At 40.3% G+C, this 20,731-nt stretch overlaps 1 protein-coding gene across 1 annotated transcript in view; it reads left to right on the top strand.

The window, feature by feature from the left end:
- The window catches only part of abca1b (ATP-binding cassette, sub-family A (ABC1), member 1B), a 57,429-nt gene that overhangs the window by 13,345 nt on the left and 23,353 nt on the right, over positions 1-20,731 (top strand). Inside the window, exons 9-19 of the mRNA XM_084009841.1 lie at positions 13,675-13,915; positions 14,053-14,192; positions 14,275-14,391; positions 14,528-14,722; positions 16,341-16,546; positions 16,718-16,894; positions 17,749-17,971; positions 19,240-19,461; positions 19,546-19,750; positions 19,837-19,950; positions 20,107-20,281. Of these exons, the coding sequence (XP_083865967.1) occupies positions 13,675-13,915; positions 14,053-14,192; positions 14,275-14,391; positions 14,528-14,722; positions 16,341-16,546; positions 16,718-16,894; positions 17,749-17,971; positions 19,240-19,461; positions 19,546-19,750; positions 19,837-19,950; positions 20,107-20,281 (2,015 nt within the window). The remainder of the gene's footprint in view (positions 1-13,674; positions 13,916-14,052; positions 14,193-14,274; positions 14,392-14,527; positions 14,723-16,340; positions 16,547-16,717; positions 16,895-17,748; positions 17,972-19,239; positions 19,462-19,545; positions 19,751-19,836; positions 19,951-20,106; positions 20,282-20,731) is intronic.

The following is a 20,731-nucleotide window of genomic DNA, read 5'->3' as shown; positions in this document are numbered from 1 at the left end:
AGTATATTTAATTGTCGTTCCAGGGAGGCTGTAGAAGATGTTACATTTAACAACTTTCAAACAATCATGAATCCGCAGCAATGAAAGCAACTTTATTGTGATGAACTGTTGAAATGTTGAATCTTGTGAAGTCTGCAAATATAAAACAGGAAGTCAGAACTTCATTGTCAGCGTTTATTACTGAGAGCAGACGTCAGATTTCAGTCATGGTTCACGTTGAAGTCAAGCTTCCTGTTTATTGCTTTGAGCTTTTTCCTAGTTTGGTTTCTGTTCTTTAAACACGTTTAAACTGGAAAATAACTGTTTTCTAGCTGCTATAATCAGATTACATCTGATGATTCATGGTTGATGGAAGTCCGTCCGTGAAACGTTCAGTAACATTACTTTATATCCCAGAAACGTTCAGTAACATTACTTTATATCCCAGAAACGTTCAGGAACGTTCATTTATATCCCAGAAACATTCAGGAACGTTACTTTATATCCCAGAAACCTTCAGGAATGTTACTTTATATCCCAGAAACGTTCAGGAACATTCATTTATATCCCAGAAACGTTCAGGCACGTTTATAACGTTCAGGAGCATTCATTTTTATCCCAGAAACCTTCAGGAATGTTACTTTATATCCCAGAAACGTTCTGGAACATTCATTTATATCCCAGAAACGTTCAGGAACGTTTATAACGCTCAGGAGCATTCATTTTTATCCCAGAAACATTCAGGAACGTTACTTTATATCCCAGAAACGTTCAGTAACATTACTTTATATCCCAGAAACGTTCAGGAATGTTACTTTATATCCCAGAAACGTTCAGGAACATTCATTTATATCCCAGAAACGTTCAGGAATGTTTATAACGTTCAGGAGCGTTCATTTTTATCCCAGAAACGTTCAGGAATGTTTATAACGTTCAGGAGCATTCATTTTTATCCCAGAAACATTCAGGAACGTTACTTTATATCCCAGAAACGTTCAGGAACGTTCATTTATATCCCAGAAACATTCAGGAACGTTACTTTATATCCCAGAAACGTTCAGGAACATTCATTTATATCCCAGAAACGTTCAGGCACGTTTATAACGTTCAGGAGCATTCATTTTTATCCCAGAAACCTTCAGGAATGTTACTTTATATCCCAGAAACGTTCTGGAACATTCATTTATATCCCAGAAACGTTCAGGAACGTTTATAACGCTCAGGAGCATTCATTTTTATCCCAGAAACATTCAGGAACGTTACTTTATATCCCAGAAACGTTCAGTAACATTACTTTATATCCCAGAAACGTTCAGGAATGTTACTTTATATCCCAGAAACGTTCAGGAACATTCATTTATATCCCAGAAACGTTCAGGAATGTTTATAACGTTCAGGAGCGTTCATTTTTATCCCAGAAACGTCCAGGAACATTCATTTATATCCCAGAAACGTTCAGGAATGTTTATAACGTTCAGGAGCATTCATTTTTATCCCAGAAACATTCAGGAACGTTACTTTATATCCCAGAAACGTTCAGGAACATTCATTTATATCCCAGAAACGTTCAGGGACATTACTTTATATCCCAGAAACGTTCAGGAACATTCATTTTTATCCCAGAAACGTTCAGGAATGTTACTTTTTATCCCAGAAACGGTCAGGAACATTCATTTATATCCCAGAAACGTTCAAGAACATTTATAACATTCAGGAGCATTCATTTTTTTCCCAGAAACGTTCAGGAACGTTACTTTTTATCCCAGAAACGTTCAGGAACATTCATTTATATCCCAGAAACGTTCAGGGACGTTACTTTATATCCCAGAAACGTTCAGGAACATTCATTTATATCCCTGAAACGTTCAGGAATGTTTATAACATTCAGGAGCATTCATTTTTATCCCAGAAACGTTCAGGAACGTTACTTTTTATCCCAGAAACGTTCAGGAACATTCATTTATATCCCACAAACGTTCAGGGACGTTACTTTATATTCCAGAAATGTTCAGGAACATTCATTTATATCCCAGAAACGTTCAGGGACGTTACTTTATATCCCAGAAACGTTCAGGAACGTTTATAACGCTCAGGAGCATTCATTTTTATCCCAGAAACATTCAGGAACGTTACTTTATATCCCAGAAACGTTCAGTAACATTACTTTATATCCCAGAAACGTTCAGGAATGTTACTTTATATCCCAGAAACGTTCAGGAACATTCATTTATATCCCAGAAACGTTCAGGAATGTTTATAACGTTCAGGAGCGTTCATTTTTATCCCAGAAACGTCCAGGAACATTCATTTATATCCCAGAAACGTTCAGGAATGTTTATAACGTTCAGGAGCATTCATTTTTATCCCAGAAACATTCAGGAACGTTACTTTATATCCCAGAAACGTTCAGGAACATTCATTTTTATCCCAGAAACGTTCAGGAATGTTACTTTTTATCCCAGAAACGGTCAGGAACATTCATTTATATCCCAGAAACGTTCAGGAACGTTTATAACGCTCAGGAGCATTCATTTTTATCCCAGAAACATTCAGGAACGTTACTTTATATCCCAGAAACGTTCAGTAACATTACTTTATATCCCAGAAACGTTCAGGAATGTTACTTTATATCCCAGAAACGTTCAGGAACATTCATTTATATCCCAGAAACGTTCAGGAATGTTTATAACGTTCAGGAGCGTTCATTTTTATCCCAGAAACGTCCAGGAACATTCATTTATATCCCAGAAACGTTCAGGAATGTTTATAACGTTCAGGAGCATTCATTTTTATCCCAGAAACATTCAGGAACGTTACTTTATATCCCAGAAACGTTCAGGAACATTCATTTATATCCCAGAAACGTTCAGGGACATTACTTTATATCCCAGAAACGTTCAGGAACATTCATTTTTATCCCAGAAACGTTCAGGAATGTTACTTTTTATCCCAGAAACGGTCAGGAACATTCATTTATATCCCAGAAACGTTCAAGAACATTTATAACATTCAGGAGCATTCATTTTTTTCCCAGAAACGTTCAGGAACGTTACTTTTTATCCCAGAAACGTTCAGGAACATTCATTTATATCCCAGAAACGTTCAGGGACGTTACTTTATATCCCAGAAACGTTCAGGAACATTCATTTATATCCCTGAAACGTTCAGGAATGTTTATAACATTCAGGAGCATTCATTTTTATCCCAGAAACGTTCAGGAACGTTACTTTTTATCCCAGAAACGTTCAGGAACATTCATTTATATCCCACAAACGTTCAGGGACGTTACTTTATATTCCAGAAATGTTCAGGAACATTCATTTATATCCCAGAAACGTTCAGGGACGTTACTTTATATCCCAGAAACGTTCAGGAACGTTTATAACGCTCAGGAGCATTCATTTTTATCCCAGAAACATTCAGGAACGTTACTTTATATCCCAGAAACGTTCAGTAACATTACTTTATATCCCAGAAACGTTCAGGAATGTTACTTTATATCCCAGAAACGTTCAGGAACATTCATTTATATCCCAGAAACGTTCAGGAATGTTTATAACGTTCAGGAGCGTTCATTTTTATCCCAGAAACGTCCAGGAACATTCATTTATATCCCAGAAACGTTCAGGAATGTTTATAACGTTCAGGAGCATTCATTTTTATCCCAGAAACATTCAGGAACGTTACTTTATATCCCAGAAACGTTCAGGAACATTCATTTTTATCCCAGAAACGTTCAGGAATGTTACTTTTTATCCCAGAAACGGTCAGGAACATTCATTTATATCCCAGAAACGTTCAAGAACATTTATAACATTCAGGAGCATTCATTTTTTTCCCCAGAAACGTTCAGGAACGTTACTTTTTATCCCAGAAACGTTCAGGAACATTCATTTATATCCCAGAAACGTTCAGGGACGTTACTTTATATCCCAGAAACGTTCAGGAACATTCATTTATATCCCAGAAACGTTCAGGAATGTTTATAACATTCAGGAGCATTCATTTTTATCCCAGAAACGTTCAGGAACGTTACTTTATATCCCAGAAACGTTCAGGAACATTCATTTATATCCCAGAAACGTTCAGGGACATTACTTTATATCCCAGAAACGTTCAGGAACATTCATTTTTATCCCAGAAACGTTCAGGAATGTTACTTTTTATCCCAGAAACGGTCAGGAACATTCATTTATATCCCAGAAACGTTCAAGAACATTTATAACATTCAGGAGCATTCATTTTTTTCCCAGAAACGTTCAGGAACGTTACTTTTTATCCCAGAAACGTTCAGGAACATTCATTTATATCCCAGAAACGTTCAGGGACGTTACTTTATATCCCAGAAACGTTCAGGAACATTCATTTATATCCCTGAAACGTTCAGGAATGTTTATAACATTCAGGAGCATTCATTTTTATCCCAGAAACGTTCAGGAACGTTACTTTTTATCCCAGAAACGTTCAGGAACATTCATTTATATCCCACAAACGTTCAGGGACGTTACTTTATATTCCAGAAATGTTCAGGAACATTCATTTATATCCCAGAAACGTTCAGGGACGTTACTTTATATCCCAGAAACGTTCAGGAACGTTTATAACGCTCAGGAGCATTCATTTTTATCCCAGAAACATTCAGGAACGTTACTTTATATCCCAGAAACGTTCAGTAACATTACTTTATATCCCAGAAACGTTCAGGAATGTTACTTTATATCCCAGAAACGTTCAGGAACATTCATTTATATCCCAGAAACGTTCAGGAATGTTTATAACGTTCAGGAGCGTTCATTTTTATCCCAGAAACGTCCAGGAACATTCATTTATATCCCAGAAACGTTCAGGAATGTTTATAACGTTCAGGAGCATTCATTTTTATCCCAGAAACATTCAGGAACGTTACTTTATATCCCAGAAACGTTCAGGAACATTCATTTTTATCCCAGAAACGTTCAGGAATGTTACTTTTTATCCCAGAAACGGTCAGGAACATTCATTTATATCCCAGAAACGTTCAGGAACGTTTATAACGCTCAGGAGCATTCATTTTTATCCCAGAAACATTCAGGAACGTTACTTTATATCCCAGAAACGTTCAGTAACATTACTTTATATCCCAGAAACGTTCAGGAATGTTACTTTATATCCCAGAAACGTTCAGGAACATTCATTTATATCCCAGAAACGTTCAGGAATGTTTATAACGTTCAGGAGCGTTCATTTTTATCCCAGAAACGTCCAGGAACATTCATTTATATCCCAGAAACGTTCAGGAATGTTTATAACGTTCAGGAGCATTCATTTTTATCCCAGAAACATTCAGGAACGTTACTTTATATCCCAGAAACGTTCAGGAACATTCATTTATATCCCAGAAACGTTCAGGGACATTACTTTATATCCCAGAAACGTTCAGGAACATTCATTTTTATCCCAGAAACGTTCAGGAATGTTACTTTTTATCCCAGAAACGGTCAGGAACATTCATTTATATCCCAGAAACGTTCAGGGACGTTACTTTATATCCCAGAAACGTTCAGGAACATTCATTTATATCCCAGAAACGTTCAGGAATGTTTATAACATTCAGGAGCATTCATTTTTATCCCAGAAACGTTCAGGAACGTTACTTTATATCCCAGAAACGTTCAGGAACATTCATTTATATCCCAGAAACGTTCAGGGACATTACTTTATATCCCAGAAACGTTCAGGAACATTCATTTTTATCCCAGAAACGTTCAGGAATGTTACTTTTTATCCCAGAAACGGTCAGGAACATTCATTTATATCCCAGAAACGTTCAAGAACATTTATAACATTCAGGAGCATTCATTTTTTTCCCAGAAACGTTCAGGAACGTTACTTTTTATCCCAGAAACGTTCAGGAACATTCATTTATATCCCAGAAACGTTCAGGGACGTTACTTTATATCCCAGAAACGTTCAGGAACATTCATTTATATCCCTGAAACGTTCAGGAATGTTTATAACATTCAGGAGCATTCATTTTTATCCCAGAAACGTTCAGGAACGTTACTTTTTATCCCAGAAACGTTCAGGAACATTCATTTATATCCCACAAACGTTCAGGGACGTTACTTTATATTCCAGAAATGTTCAGGAACATTCATTTATATCCCAGAAACGTTCAGGGACGTTACTTTATATCCCAGAAACGTTCAGGAACGTTTATAACGCTCAGGAGCATTCATTTTTATCCCAGAAACATTCAGGAACGTTACTTTATATCCCAGAAACGTTCAGTAACATTACTTTATATCCCAGAAACGTTCAGGAATGTTACTTTATATCCCAGAAACGTTCAGGAACATTCATTTATATCCCAGAAACGTTCAGGAATGTTTATAACGTTCAGGAGCGTTCATTTTTATCCCAGAAACGTCCAGGAACATTCATTTATATCCCAGAAACGTTCAGGAATGTTTATAACGTTCAGGAGCATTCATTTTTATCCCAGAAACATTCAGGAACGTTACTTTTTATCCCAGAAACGTTCAGGAACATTCATTTATATCCCACAAACGTTCAGGGACGTTACTTTATATTCCAGAAATGTTCAGGAACATTCATTTATATCCCAGAAACGTTCAGGGACGTTACTTTATATCCCAGAAACGTTCAGGAACGTTTATAACGCTCAGGAGCATTCATTTTTATCCCAGAAACATTCAGGAACGTTACTTTATATCCCAGAAACGTTCAGTAACATTACTTTATATCCCAGAAACGTTCAGGAATGTTACTTTATATCCCAGAAACGTTCAGGAACATTCATTTATATCCCAGAAACGTTCAGGAATGTTTATAACGTTCAGGAGCGTTAATTTTTATCCCAGAAACGTCCAGGAACATTCATTTATATCCCAGAAACGTTCAGGAATGTTTATAACGTTCAGGAGCATTCATTTTTATCCCAGAAACATTCAGGAACGTTACTTTATATCCCAGAAACGTTCAGGAACATTCATTTTTATCCCAGAAACGTTCAGGAATGTTACTTTTTATCCCAGAAACGGTCAGGAACATTCATTTATATCCCAGAAACGTTCAGGAACGTTTATAACGCTCAGGAGCATTCATTTTTATCCCAGAAACATTCAGGAACGTTACTTTATATCCCAGAAACGTTCAGTAACATTACTTTATATCCCAGAAACGTTCAGGAATGTTACTTTATATCCCAGAAACGTTCAGGAACATTCATTTATATCCCAGAAACGTTCAGGAATGTTTATAACGTTCAGGAGCGTTCATTTTTATCCCAGAAACGTCCAGGAACATTCATTTATATCCCAGAAACGTTCAGGAATGTTTATAACGTTCAGGAGCATTCATTTTTATCCCAGAAACATTCAGGAACGTTACTTTATATCCCAGAAACGTTCAGGAACATTCATTTATATCCCAGAAACGTTCAGGGACATTACTTTATATCCCAGAAACGTTCAGGAACATTCATTTTTATCCCAGAAACGTTCAGGAATGTTACTTTTTATCCCAGAAACGGTCAGGAACATTCATTTATATCCCAGAAACGTTCAAGAACATTTATAACATTCAGGAGCATTCATTTTTTTCCCAGAAACGTTCAGGAACGTTACTTTTTATCCCAGAAACGTTCAGGAACATTCATTTATATCCCAGAAACGTTCAGGGACGTTACTTTATATCCCAGAAACGTTCAGGAACATTCATTTATATCCCTGAAACGTTCAGGAATGTTTATAACATTCAGGAGCATTCATTTTTATCCCAGAAACGTTCAGGAACGTTACTTTTTATCCCAGAAACGTTCAGGAACATTCATTTATATCCCACAAACGTTCAGGGACGTTACTTTATATTCCAGAAATGTTCAGGAACATTCATTTATATCCCAGAAACGTTCAGGGACGTTACTTTATATCCCAGAAACGTTCAGGAACGTTTATAACGCTCAGGAGCATTCATTTTTATCCCAGAAACATTCAGGAACGTTACTTTATATCCCAGAAACGTTCAGTAACATTACTTTATATCCCAGAAACGTTCAGGAATGTTACTTTATATCCCAGAAACGTTCAGGAACATTCATTTATATCCCAGAAACGTTCAGGAATGTTTATAACGTTCAGGAGCGTTCATTTTTATCCCAGAAACGTCCAGGAACATTCATTTATATCCCAGAAACGTTCAGGAATGTTTATAACGTTCAGGAGCATTCATTTTTATCCCAGAAACATTCAGGAACGTTACTTTATATCCCAGAAACGTTCAGGAACATTCATTTTTATCCCAGAAACGTTCAGGAATGTTACTTTTTATCCCAGAAACGGTCAGGAACATTCATTTATATCCCAGAAACGTTCAAGAACATTTATAACATTCAGGAGCATTCATTTTTTTCCCCAGAAACGTTCAGGAACGTTACTTTTTATCCCAGAAACGTTCAGGAACATTCATTTATATCCCAGAAACGTTCAGGGACGTTACTTTATATCCCAGAAACGTTCAGGAACATTCATTTATATCCCAGAAACGTTCAGGAATGTTTATAACATTCAGGAGCATTCATTTTTATCCCAGAAACGTTCAGGAACGTTACTTTATATCCCAGAAACGTTCAGGAACATTCATTTATATCCCAGAAACGTTCAGGGACATTACTTTATATCCCAGAAACGTTCAGGAACATTCATTTTTATCCCAGAAACGTTCAGGAATGTTACTTTTTATCCCAGAAACGGTCAGGAACATTCATTTATATCCCAGAAACGTTCAAGAACATTTATAACATTCAGGAGCATTCATTTTTTTCCCAGAAACGTTCAGGAACGTTACTTTTTATCCCAGAAACGTTCAGGAACATTCATTTATATCCCAGAAACGTTCAGGGACGTTACTTTATATCCCAGAAACGTTCAGGAACATTCATTTATATCCCTGAAACGTTCAGGAATGTTTATAACATTCAGGAGCATTCATTTTTATCCCAGAAACGTTCAGGAACGTTACTTTTTATCCCAGAAACGTTCAGGAACATTCATTTATATCCCACAAACGTTCAGGGACGTTACTTTATATTCCAGAAATGTTCAGGAACATTCATTTATATCCCAGAAACGTTCAGGGACGTTACTTTATATCCCAGAAACGTTCAGGAACGTTTATAACGCTCAGGAGCATTCATTTTTATCCCAGAAACATTCAGGAACGTTACTTTATATCCCAGAAACGTTCAGTAACATTACTTTATATCCCAGAAACGTTCAGGAATGTTACTTTATATCCCAGAAACGTTCAGGAACATTCATTTATATCCCAGAAACGTTCAGGAATGTTTATAACGTTCAGGAGCGTTCATTTTTATCCCAGAAACGTCCAGGAACATTCATTTATATCCCAGAAACGTTCAGGAATGTTTATAACGTTCAGGAGCATTCATTTTTATCCCAGAAACATTCAGGAACGTTACTTTATATCCCAGAAACGTTCAGGAACATTCATTTTTATCCCAGAAACGTTCAGGAATGTTACTTTTTATCCCAGAAACGGTCAGGAACATTCATTTATATCCCAGAAACGTTCAGGAACGTTTATAACGCTCAGGAGCATTCATTTTTATCCCAGAAACATTCAGGAACGTTACTTTATATCCCAGAAACGTTCAGTAACATTACTTTATATCCCAGAAACGTTCAGGAATGTTACTTTATATCCCAGAAACGTTCAGGAACATTCATTTATATCCCAGAAACGTTCAGGAATGTTTATAACGTTCAGGAGCGTTCATTTTTATCCCAGAAACGTCCAGGAACATTCATTTATATCCCAGAAACGTTCAGGAATGTTTATAACGTTCAGGAGCATTCATTTTTATCCCAGAAACATTCAGGAACGTTACTTTATATCCCAGAAACGTTCAGGAACATTCATTTATATCCCAGAAACGTTCAGGGACATTACTTTATATCCCAGAAACGTTCAGGAACATTCATTTTTATCCCAGAAACGTTCAGGAATGTTACTTTTTATCCCAGAAACGGTCAGGAACATTCATTTATATCCCAGAAACGTTCAGGGACGTTACTTTATATCCCAGAAACGTTCAGGAACATTCATTTATATCCCAGAAACGTTCAGGAATGTTTATAACATTCAGGAGCATTCATTTTTATCCCAGAAACGTTCAGGAACGTTACTTTATATCCCAGAAACGTTCAGGAACATTCATTTATATCCCAGAAACGTTCAGGGACATTACTTTATATCCCAGAAACGTTCAGGAACATTCATTTTTATCCCAGAAACGTTCAGGAATGTTACTTTTTATCCCAGAAACGGTCAGGAACATTCATTTATATCCCAGAAACGTTCAAGAACATTTATAACATTCAGGAGCATTCATTTTTTTCCCAGAAACGTTCAGGAACGTTACTTTTTATCCCAGAAACGTTCAGGAACATTCATTTATATCCCAGAAACGTTCAGGGACGTTACTTTATATCCCAGAAACGTTCAGGAACATTCATTTATATCCCTGAAACGTTCAGGAATGTTTATAACATTCAGGAGCATTCATTTTTATCCCAGAAACGTTCAGGAACGTTACTTTTTATCCCAGAAACGTTCAGGAACATTCATTTATATCCCACAAACGTTCAGGGACGTTACTTTATATTCCAGAAATGTTCAGGAACATTCATTTATATCCCAGAAACGTTCAGGGACGTTACTTTATATCCCAGAAACGTTCAGGAACGTTTATAACGCTCAGGAGCATTCATTTTTATCCCAGAAACATTCAGGAACGTTACTTTATATCCCAGAAACGTTCAGTAACATTACTTTATATCCCAGAAACGTTCAGGAATGTTACTTTATATCCCAGAAACGTTCAGGAACATTCATTTATATCCCAGAAACGTTCAGGAATGTTTATAACGTTCAGGAGCGTTCATTTTTATCCCAGAAACGTCCAGGAACATTCATTTATATCCCAGAAACGTTCAGGAATGTTTATAACGTTCAGGAGCATTCATTTTTATCCCAGAAACATTCAGGAACGTTACTTTATATCCCAGAAACGTTCAGGAACATTCATTTTTATCCCAGAAACGTTCAGGAATGTTACTTTTTATCCCAGAAACGGTCAGGAACATTCATTTATATCCCAGAAACGTTCAGGAACGTTTATAACGCTCAGGAGCATTCATTTTTATCCCAGAAACATTCAGGAACGTTACTTTATATCCCAGAAACGTTCAGTAACATTACTTTATATCCCAGAAACGTTCAGGAATGTTACTTTATATCCCAGAAACGTTCAGGAACATTCATTTATATCCCAGAAACGTTCAGGAATGTTTATAACGTTCAGGAGCGTTCATTTTTATCCCAGAAACGTCCAGGAACATTCATTTATATCCCAGAAACGTTCAGGAATGTTTATAACGTTCAGGAGCATTCATTTTTATCCCAGAAACATTCAGGAACGTTACTTTATATCCCAGAAACGTTCAGGAACATTCATTTATATCCCAGAAACGTTCAGGGACATTACTTTATATCCCAGAAACGTTCAGGAACATTCATTTTTATCCCAGAAACGTTCAGGAATGTTACTTTTTATCCCAGAAACGGTCAGGAACATTCATTTATATCCCAGAAACGTTCAAGAACATTTATAACATTCAGGAGCATTCATTTTTTTCCCAGAAACGTTCAGGAACGTTACTTTTTATCCCAGAAACGTTCAGGAACATTCATTTATATCCCAGAAACGTTCAGGGACGTTACTTTATATCCCAGAAACGTTCAGGAACATTCATTTATATCCCTGAAACGTTCAGGAATGTTTATAACATTCAGGAGCATTCATTTTTATCCCAGAAACGTTCAGGAACGTTACTTTTTATCCCAGAAACGTTCAGGAACATTCATTTATATCCCACAAACGTTCAGGGACGTTACTTTATATTCCAGAAATGTTCAGGAACATTCATTTATATCCCAGAAACGTTCAGGGACGTTACTTTATATCCCAGAAACGTTCAGGAACGTTTATAACGCTCAGGAGCATTCATTTTTATCCCAGAAACATTCAGGAACGTTACTTTATATCCCAGAAACGTTCAGTAACATTACTTTATATCCCAGAAACGTTCAGGAATGTTACTTTATATCCCAGAAACGTTCAGGAACATTCATTTATATCCCAGAAACGTTCAGGAATGTTTATAACGTTCAGGAGCGTTCATTTTTATCCCAGAAACGTCCAGGAACATTCATTTATATCCCAGAAACGTTCAGGAATGTTTATAACGTTCAGGAGCATTCATTTTTATCCCAGAAACATTCAGGAACGTTACTTTATATCCCAGAAACGTTCAGGAACATTCATTTTTATCCCAGAAACGTTCAGGAATGTTACTTTTTATCCCAGAAACGGTCAGGAACATTCATTTATATCCCAGAAACGTTCAAGAACATTTATAACATTCAGGAGCATTCATTTTTTTCCCCAGAAACGTTCAGGAACGTTACTTTTTATCCCAGAAACGTTCAGGAACATTCATTTATATCCCAGAAACGTTCAGGGACGTTACTTTATATCCCAGAAACGTTCAGGAACATTCATTTATATCCCAGAAACGTTCAGGAATGTTTATAACATTCAGGAGCATTCATTTTTATCCCAGAAACGTTCAGGAACGTTACTTTTTATCCCAGAAACGTTCAGGAACATTCATTTATATCCCACAAACGTTCAGGGACGTTACTTTATATTCCAGAAATGTTCAGGAACATTCATTTATATCCCAGAAACGTTCAGGGACGTTACTTTATATCCCAGAAACGTTCAGGAACATTCATTTATATCCCAGAAACGTTCAGGAATGTTTATAACATTCAGGAGCATTCATTTTTATCCCAGAAACGTTCAGGAATGTTACTTTATATCCCAGAAACGTTCAGGAACATTCATTTATATCCCAGAAACGTTCAAGAACATTTATAACATTCAGGAGCATTAATTTTTTTCCCAGAAACGTTCAGGAACGTTACTTTTTATCCCAGAAACGTTCAGGAACATTCATTTATATCCCAGAAACGCTCAGGGACGTTACTTTATATCCCAGAAACATTCAGGAACATTCATTTATATCCCAGAAACGTTCAGGGACGTTACTTTATATCCCAGAAACGTTCAGGAACATTCATTTATATCCCAGAAACGTTCAGGAATGTTTATAACATTCAGGAGCATTCATTTTTATCCCAGAAACGTTCAGGAACGTTACTTTTTATCCCAGAAACGTTCAGGAACATTCATTTATATCCCAGAAACGTTCAGGAATGTTTATAACATTCAGGAGCATTCATTTTTATCCCAGAAACGTTCAGGAACGTTACTTTATATCCAGAAACGTTCAGGAACGTTACTTTATATCCAGAAACGTTCAGGAACATTCATTTATATCCCAGAAACGTTCAGGAACGTTTATAACGTTCAGGAGCATTCATTTTTATCCCAGAAACATTCAGGAACGTTACTTTATATCCCAGAAACGTTCGGGAACGTTGGTTTCCTGGCCGTCTGCTGGACTCTCTTCTACTCCTGAATGGAGTTTATCATGTTGAAATGTCTGAAGTGTCGACAGCTGAGTTTTTTCTCCCGTTCTGCAGTTGGCGAGTATGAAGAGCTGGATAGACCTGAGGAATGAGATCATCTTCCTGACGCAGAATGCCACGTCTTCTCCTAGCACCATGTACCAGGCGGTCTCCAGGATTGTGTGTGGTCACCCTGAAGGAGGGGGTCTGCAGATCAAGTCCCTCAACTGGTATGAGGATAGTAACTACAAGGCTCTGTTTGGAAACCACAACAGCAGCGAGGATGAGTCCGCAACGCACTACGACAACTCCTCCAGTAAGTCCCCTGAGTTCCATACTGGTGGTGGACTGGTGGGGTCCTGGAATCAGACTGGAAATTCAGTTGTCTAGCACAGTGGTCCCCAACTATATATATATGTGTGTGTGTGTGTGTGTGTGTGTTGTGTGTTGCAGCTCCGTACTGTAACAGTCTGGTGAAGAACATGGACTCGAACCCCATGTCCAGGATGATCTGGCAGGCCCTGAAGCCTCTACTGATGGGGAAGATCCTCTACACCCCCCACACCCCCGCCACCCAGAGGGTCATCCATGAGGTATGTACCCTTCCTGTCTGCGTCACTTCCAGCAGGTGGAGTCGTCTGTCTCTATCTATAACCGTGTCTGTGGTGCGTTCAGGTGAACCGGACCTTCCAGGAGCTCGGTGTGTTCAGGGACCTGGGGGGCATGTGGGAGGAGATGAGACCCAAAGTCTGGGACTTTATGGAGAACAGTGAGCAGATGGATGTGATCAGGGTAAACAAGCTCCGCCCACCACCTATTCTTTACCTTTTTGTTTCCATATATAGTTTATTTATAGTTATAAATATTTGATCATGTTGATGTTGTTCATCAGCCTATGACTCAAATACATTCCTGATCTATGGTTCAGACACTGCTGAAGAACAACGCCACTGCCAGCTTCCTCCACGCTCAGCTGGCGGCCACCGACTGGACCGTGGCCGACGTCTCCACATTTCTGTCCAAGCAGGCGGACGCCCCCCTGGACTCTGGTGGCGCTCTGACCTGGAGAGAGGTGTTCAACGAGACCGACCAAGCCATCATGAGTATCTCCCGCTTCATGGAGGTAAACTTCTGTTAACGGCCTTTTATTTGATGCATTAAGTCATGTTGCCCGGATAACCTCTTCTGCATTAAGGTTTGGTTCCTCACTAGGGGTGGGACGATACGGGTAACTCACGATTCGATACTGTGACGATATTTGGCCCACAATAACGATAATATCACGATACATATATTCAATATATTGCAAGAAATGTCATCAACGATATATCACGATATGTGACTGAAAAAGAAAAAATATGCATAAAAAATAAATTCCAAAACTTCGTATAATGTACAAATGAATAAACACTGTCCAGCTGGACACATTAAAGTGCATGAACATTAATAACATGTCTTATGTAAACCAGGACAGTGCTTTCTGATACTGAAAAGTCAGTAGCAACTTGTTTTATGTAAACTTGGGCCCGTTTTAGTCTAACAATAGCTAAACAAGATAAGAATAACATCAGAATTAAATGAAATATTGGGCACATTTCAGTATGCAACCAATTATGTGCAGAGTTATGTTCACCCATGCAGTACCTGGGAAGTCGGGCCTCATGCCCTCAGAGCTGGGTGAAAACCGCTTGGAACTCACAGCAACACCGGGCAGCACACGGCGTCGCGGATCCACACATGCGGACCCTCCGGCGGACGGTAAACACACGCCGCCCGGAATCCTGCCCGTAAATAGGCAATCGAGCCCGGCCGAAAAGTGGGTCCTCATGCCCTCAATGCTGTGTGAAAAGCGCTTGAAGCTCACAACAGCACCGGCCAGCACACCGCCACGCTTATGCGGCGTTCACACCGGACGCGATAGACGCGAATACAATCGCGTGAGACGCGTGTATCGCGCCGCTTGATCATTTTGGACTATTCGCTTCATTCGCGTCATTCGCGCATGACGCTCATTTTTGAACCGGTGCTGCTCTAGCGGGGGAAACGAGGGCAGCGCCGGCGGGGAGCCGGCGGGTCACGTCGGCGGACCCTCCTCCTCTGCCTCGGGGTACCCGATGCCAGAGTCCGTGAGTCCGTGAGCCTCTAAACTCTAGCGCGCCGCTCGGAATCCTGCCCGTAAATAGGCAATCAAACCCGCCCGAAAAGTCGGCATTCATGCCCTCAAGGCTGTGTGAAACCCGCTTGGAGCTCAGACCGGGCAGCGGGCGGCCCCCGCGGATCCGCTCCGGAGAACCGTAAAATCTTAGACGCACAGACGGGAGTCTAAAAAAACCCGTAGACCCAAAATATCGATATTTGCCGTCAGTGTATCGATTTATTTATTGCGACAGAGAGCACAACAATATATTGCAATATCGATTTTTTTCCCCACCCCTATTCCTCACTGCATTGTGGGTACTGTATACACCTCACTGCATTGTGAGTACTGTATACACCTCACTGCATTGTGAGTACTGTATACACCTCACTGCATTGTGGGTACTGGATACACCTCACTGCGTTGTGGTTACTGTATACACCTCTGCATTGTGGGTACTGTATACACCTCAGGGCATTGTGGGTACTCTATATACCTTACACTGTGATGTCAATCATAATCAAGGCTGCATCACGGTAGTGAGTAATCCATGCTGTGATTGGTGGATAAAGATCACATGACCTGACATTTCTCTATATGTTAGTGTGTGAACCTTGACAAACTGGAGCCGGTTTCCAGCGAGGAGCGACTGGTCAACCAGTCCATGCTGCTGCTGGAGGACAGGAAGTTCTGGGCGGGAATCGTGTTCCCAGACGTTGACCCCAACGCTACCGAGCTGCCAGCCAAACTCAACTACAAGATCCGCATGGACATCGACAATGTGGAGAGGACCAATAAGATCAAAGACGCGTAAGGACAAACACACAGATGAAAGTGTTACTGTTGTTGAGCCTGAAATGACTCCAATACAAACAACATGGAGACACCTGAGAGGTGTGTTTGTATACAGTTATTGTGGGGACTCACTGTCCCAAGTTTAAGCAGCTCTTCATCAAACCTGTTGTCTGTCCTCGTCTTCAGGTACTGGGACCCAGGTCCTCGTGCCGACCCATTTGAGGACATGCGATACATCTGGGGAGGATTCACGTACCTGCAGGATGTTATTGAGCATGGCATCATCAGAGCGATGACAGGCACCAAAGAGAAAACGGGTGTCTACATCCAGCAGATGCCTTATCCTTGCTACGTAGATGACATGTAAGAGTCTTCACTGTTTTCAATTACTTTTACTTTGAGTTCATACTGCAGCTGTCCTCACAGAGAACTGTTACATGTAGTATACATTTAGTCAGGACTTCATAACATTGACCCTCTAGCTCATATGTCTTCTGTCCAAAGGATAGCGGGTCAGAATATCCAATCAAGCCTGCTGATAGATGCAACATCCTGGTACTTCTAAAAGACTCTGTGATATAGTATGTGTTGGGAATACTCCATCAGTCTCTGGAATACTAAATACTGCAGTAGTACTGAGACACGCAGAGGGTTTCACCTTGGCTGGTTTCATGTCCTGACCTTCCATGTCCCTCCTGTACTCACTGTCCTTCATGTTTTTTATGTCCTTAAATGTTCTTCATGTCCTAACCTGTCCTCCATGTCCCTCCTGTACTCTCTGTCCTTCATGTTTTTATCTCCTTACATGTTCTTCATGTCCTAACCTGTCCTCCATGTCCCTCCTGTACTCTCTGTCCTTCATGTTTTTATCTCCTTACATGTTCTTCATGTCCTAACCTGTCCTCCATGTCCCTCCTGTACTCACTGTCCTTCATGTTTTTTATGTCCTTAAATGTTCTTCATGTCCTAACCTGTCCTCCATGTCCCTCCTGTACTCTCTGTCCTTCATGTTTTTATCTCCTTACATGTTCTTCATGTCCTAACCTGTCCTCCATGTCCCTCCTGTACTCTCTGTCCTTCATGTTTTTATCTCCTTACATGTTCTTCATGTCCTAACCTGTCCTCCATGTCCCTCCTGTACTCTCTGTCCTTCATGTTTTTATCTCCTTACATGTTCTTCATGTCCTAACCTGTCCTCCATGTCCCTCCTGTCCCAGTTTCCTGCGGGTGATAAGCCGCTCCATGCCTCTCTTCATGACTCTGGCATGGATGTACTCGGTGGCGATCATACTGAAGAGTGTAGTGTATGAGAAGGAGGCCAGGCTGAAGGAGACCATGAGGATTATGGGACTGAATAACGGCATCTTGTGGTTCAGCTGGTTCATCAGCAGCCTGATTCCTTTGCTGGTCAGCGCTGGACTGCTGGTGCTGTTGCTTAAGGTGAGTTCTGAGGGTCACTCCTTTGGGTAACTGAAGTGTGAAACTGAAGGGTGGTTGTGTTGTGTTGGTCAGGAACTTCCTGGAAAGGAAATATCTAAATTGGATTTTCTAGCATAAAAAAAGGTTACCAAGAATCCCTCAATACATAATGCAATACAATTATTTCCGGGCAAGAAGAGAAATAGCAAAGACTAATGGGAAGAATTCAAGTGAGTAACAACATTAATGGGACATAATTGATCCAGATGGAGAGGAAAAGGAGGAGAAAGGAACTCAGTGTATCGGAGGAAGGCCTCCAGCAGTCTAGGCCTTTAGCAGCTTAACTATAAGGGCTGGTCCAAGACAGGCCTGAACCGGCCCTAAGTATAAGCATTATCAAAAAGGAAAGGCTTAAATGTGGGGAGGGTGTCTTCCTCATGGACTGAAACCGAGATCTGCTTCCACAGGAGTAATGTCATCTATTTTCCTAGTTCATGTCAGAACACGAGCTGCAGCATTTTCGATCAACTGGAGGGTCTTAAGAGACTAATTGGAACATAATTATAATAAACTAGTCTAGAAGTATCAAATATTCCTGTGTTGTTTAGAGTTAGGATGTGACTGATTTTATTTATTTTATGTAACATAGGTGGAAAAATGTAGTCCTTGAAGTTTGCTTCATGTGGGAGTTAAAGGATATCCTGATCAAAGATAACTAGGCCAGGGCATTGCCATCTAGAGTAACTACATCGTTAGATAATCTGTTTAACATGAGGAAATTATAGGTCATCCAAGTTTATATGTCCTAAAGCATGCATTCCTCTGGCTTTAGCCATAGATGTACAAACAATCAATCATTTAAAAATGTGAAAGCGGTTTCATTGATAATTTAATAATAAGTTGTAGATGTTATATAAGCTACATTTAATTTTATGTTGGAGGGAATAATAGATTTGGACTGGTTACCTGTCCAGGGTGAACCCTGCCTTCGCCCAATGATAGCTGGGATCGGCTCCAGCCCCCCCGCGACCCTGAATACAGGATAAGCGGTAGACTATGGATGGATGGATGGATGGATGGATGGATGGAATAATAGATTTAAAGGTTAAAAATGTAATAATAATATTTTTCATGATATACATATGGTAATAATCTCTCTGACATCACATATTTAAATCTAGATATCTGAAAGTTGTTGTAAAAACTCAGCTTCCTGCCATTCGTGCTCCGTTCATCACATTAGATTCTGGATTTTAAAGAGTTTCTGTTGTTATTATGACTCTGAACAGAAGGGGAACCTGCTGCCCTACAGCGACCCTGGTGTGGTCTTCCTCTTCCTGGGGTCTTTCGCTGTGGTAACCATCATGCAGTGCTTCCTCCTTAGCACGGCGTTTGCCCGTGCCAACCTGGCAGCTGCCTGCGGAGGAATCATCTACTTCACCCTCTACCTGCCCTACGTGCTATGTGTCGCCTGGCAGGACTACATCGGATTCGGAGCCAAAGTCTTCGCCGTAAGAGTGCCATACCTAGATAAACTTGTTGTCATGACGCTGTGTTGTAACTGGACAGAGTGAGTCACATGTCCGTCTCTCCAGAGCCTCCTGTCCCCCGTGGCGTTTGGGTTTGGCTGTGAATACTTCGCGTTGTTCGAGGAGCAGGGAGTCGGCATCCAGTGGAATAACCTGGTTTCGAGTCCTCTGGAGGAGGACGACTTTAGCCTTCGCACTGCCATCATCCTCATGTACTTTGACTCCTTCCTGTACGGAGTCCTCACCTGGTACATCGAGGCCGTGTTTCCAGGTGAGGGCCAACATGACGCCACCTGGCTCAATAACACTTCTAAATGTATCCTCTGATCGTTAGTCTTTATTTACTGTGTGTCTCAGGTCAGTATGGGATCCCTCGACCCTGGTACTTCCCCTTCACCAAGGCTTACTGGTTCGGAGAGAAAGACACGCAGTCAGGCAAAGTCCCTCTGAGCCGGAGGGGAAACCCAAAAGGTGAGACTGCTGTACCTCAGAGTGACCACATGATGGCAATATAGTTGCTCTGATAAACAAGCTGTAACCATAAAGAGAAACCTCTGAATACAAATTACATTTTTATTGTGCTATGAGTAATCTTCGTGGACAGAGCAATACTGTGTATTTGTCCAGCTGTGTGCATAGAGGAGGAGCCAGCTCACCTGGAGCCTGGCGTCTACATCGAGAACCTGGTGAAGGTTTACCGCCACGGGAAGAAGCTGGCGGTGGACGGGCTGACACTCGGCTTCTACGAGGGGCAAATCACCTCCTTCCTGGGACACAACGGAGCAGGGAAAACCACAACCATGTGAGTAAGGCCAACATTAACCAGTAAGTGGTACAGGTGCAGGTAGTGGTGCAGGTGCAGGTACAGGTAGTGGTGCAGGTACAGGTAGTGGTGCAGGTGCAGGTGCAGGTACAGGTAGTGGTGCAGGTACAGGTAGTGGTGCAGGTGCAGGTACAGGTAGTGGTGCAGGTACAGGTAGTGGTACAGATACATGTAGTGGTACAGGTAGTGGTACATGTACAGGTACATGTAGTGATGCAGGTACAGGTAGTAGTACAGGTGCAGGGAGTGGTACAGGTAGTGGTACAAATACATGTAGTGGTACAGGTACAGGTAGTGGTACAGGTAGTGGTACAGATACAGGTAGTGGTACATGTACAGGTACATGTAGTGGTGCAGGTACAGGTAGTAGTACAGGTGCAGGTAGTGGTACAGGTACATGTAGTGGTACAGGTACAGGTAGTAGTACAG

The sequence above is a fragment of the Eutrigla gurnardus genome (genome assembly GCF_963514095.1).
Source record: "Eutrigla gurnardus genome assembly, chromosome: 5".
Taxonomy (NCBI): Eukaryota; Metazoa; Chordata; class Actinopteri; order Perciformes; family Triglidae; genus Eutrigla; species Eutrigla gurnardus.
This window is presented reverse-complemented; position numbering and strand designations above follow the sequence as displayed.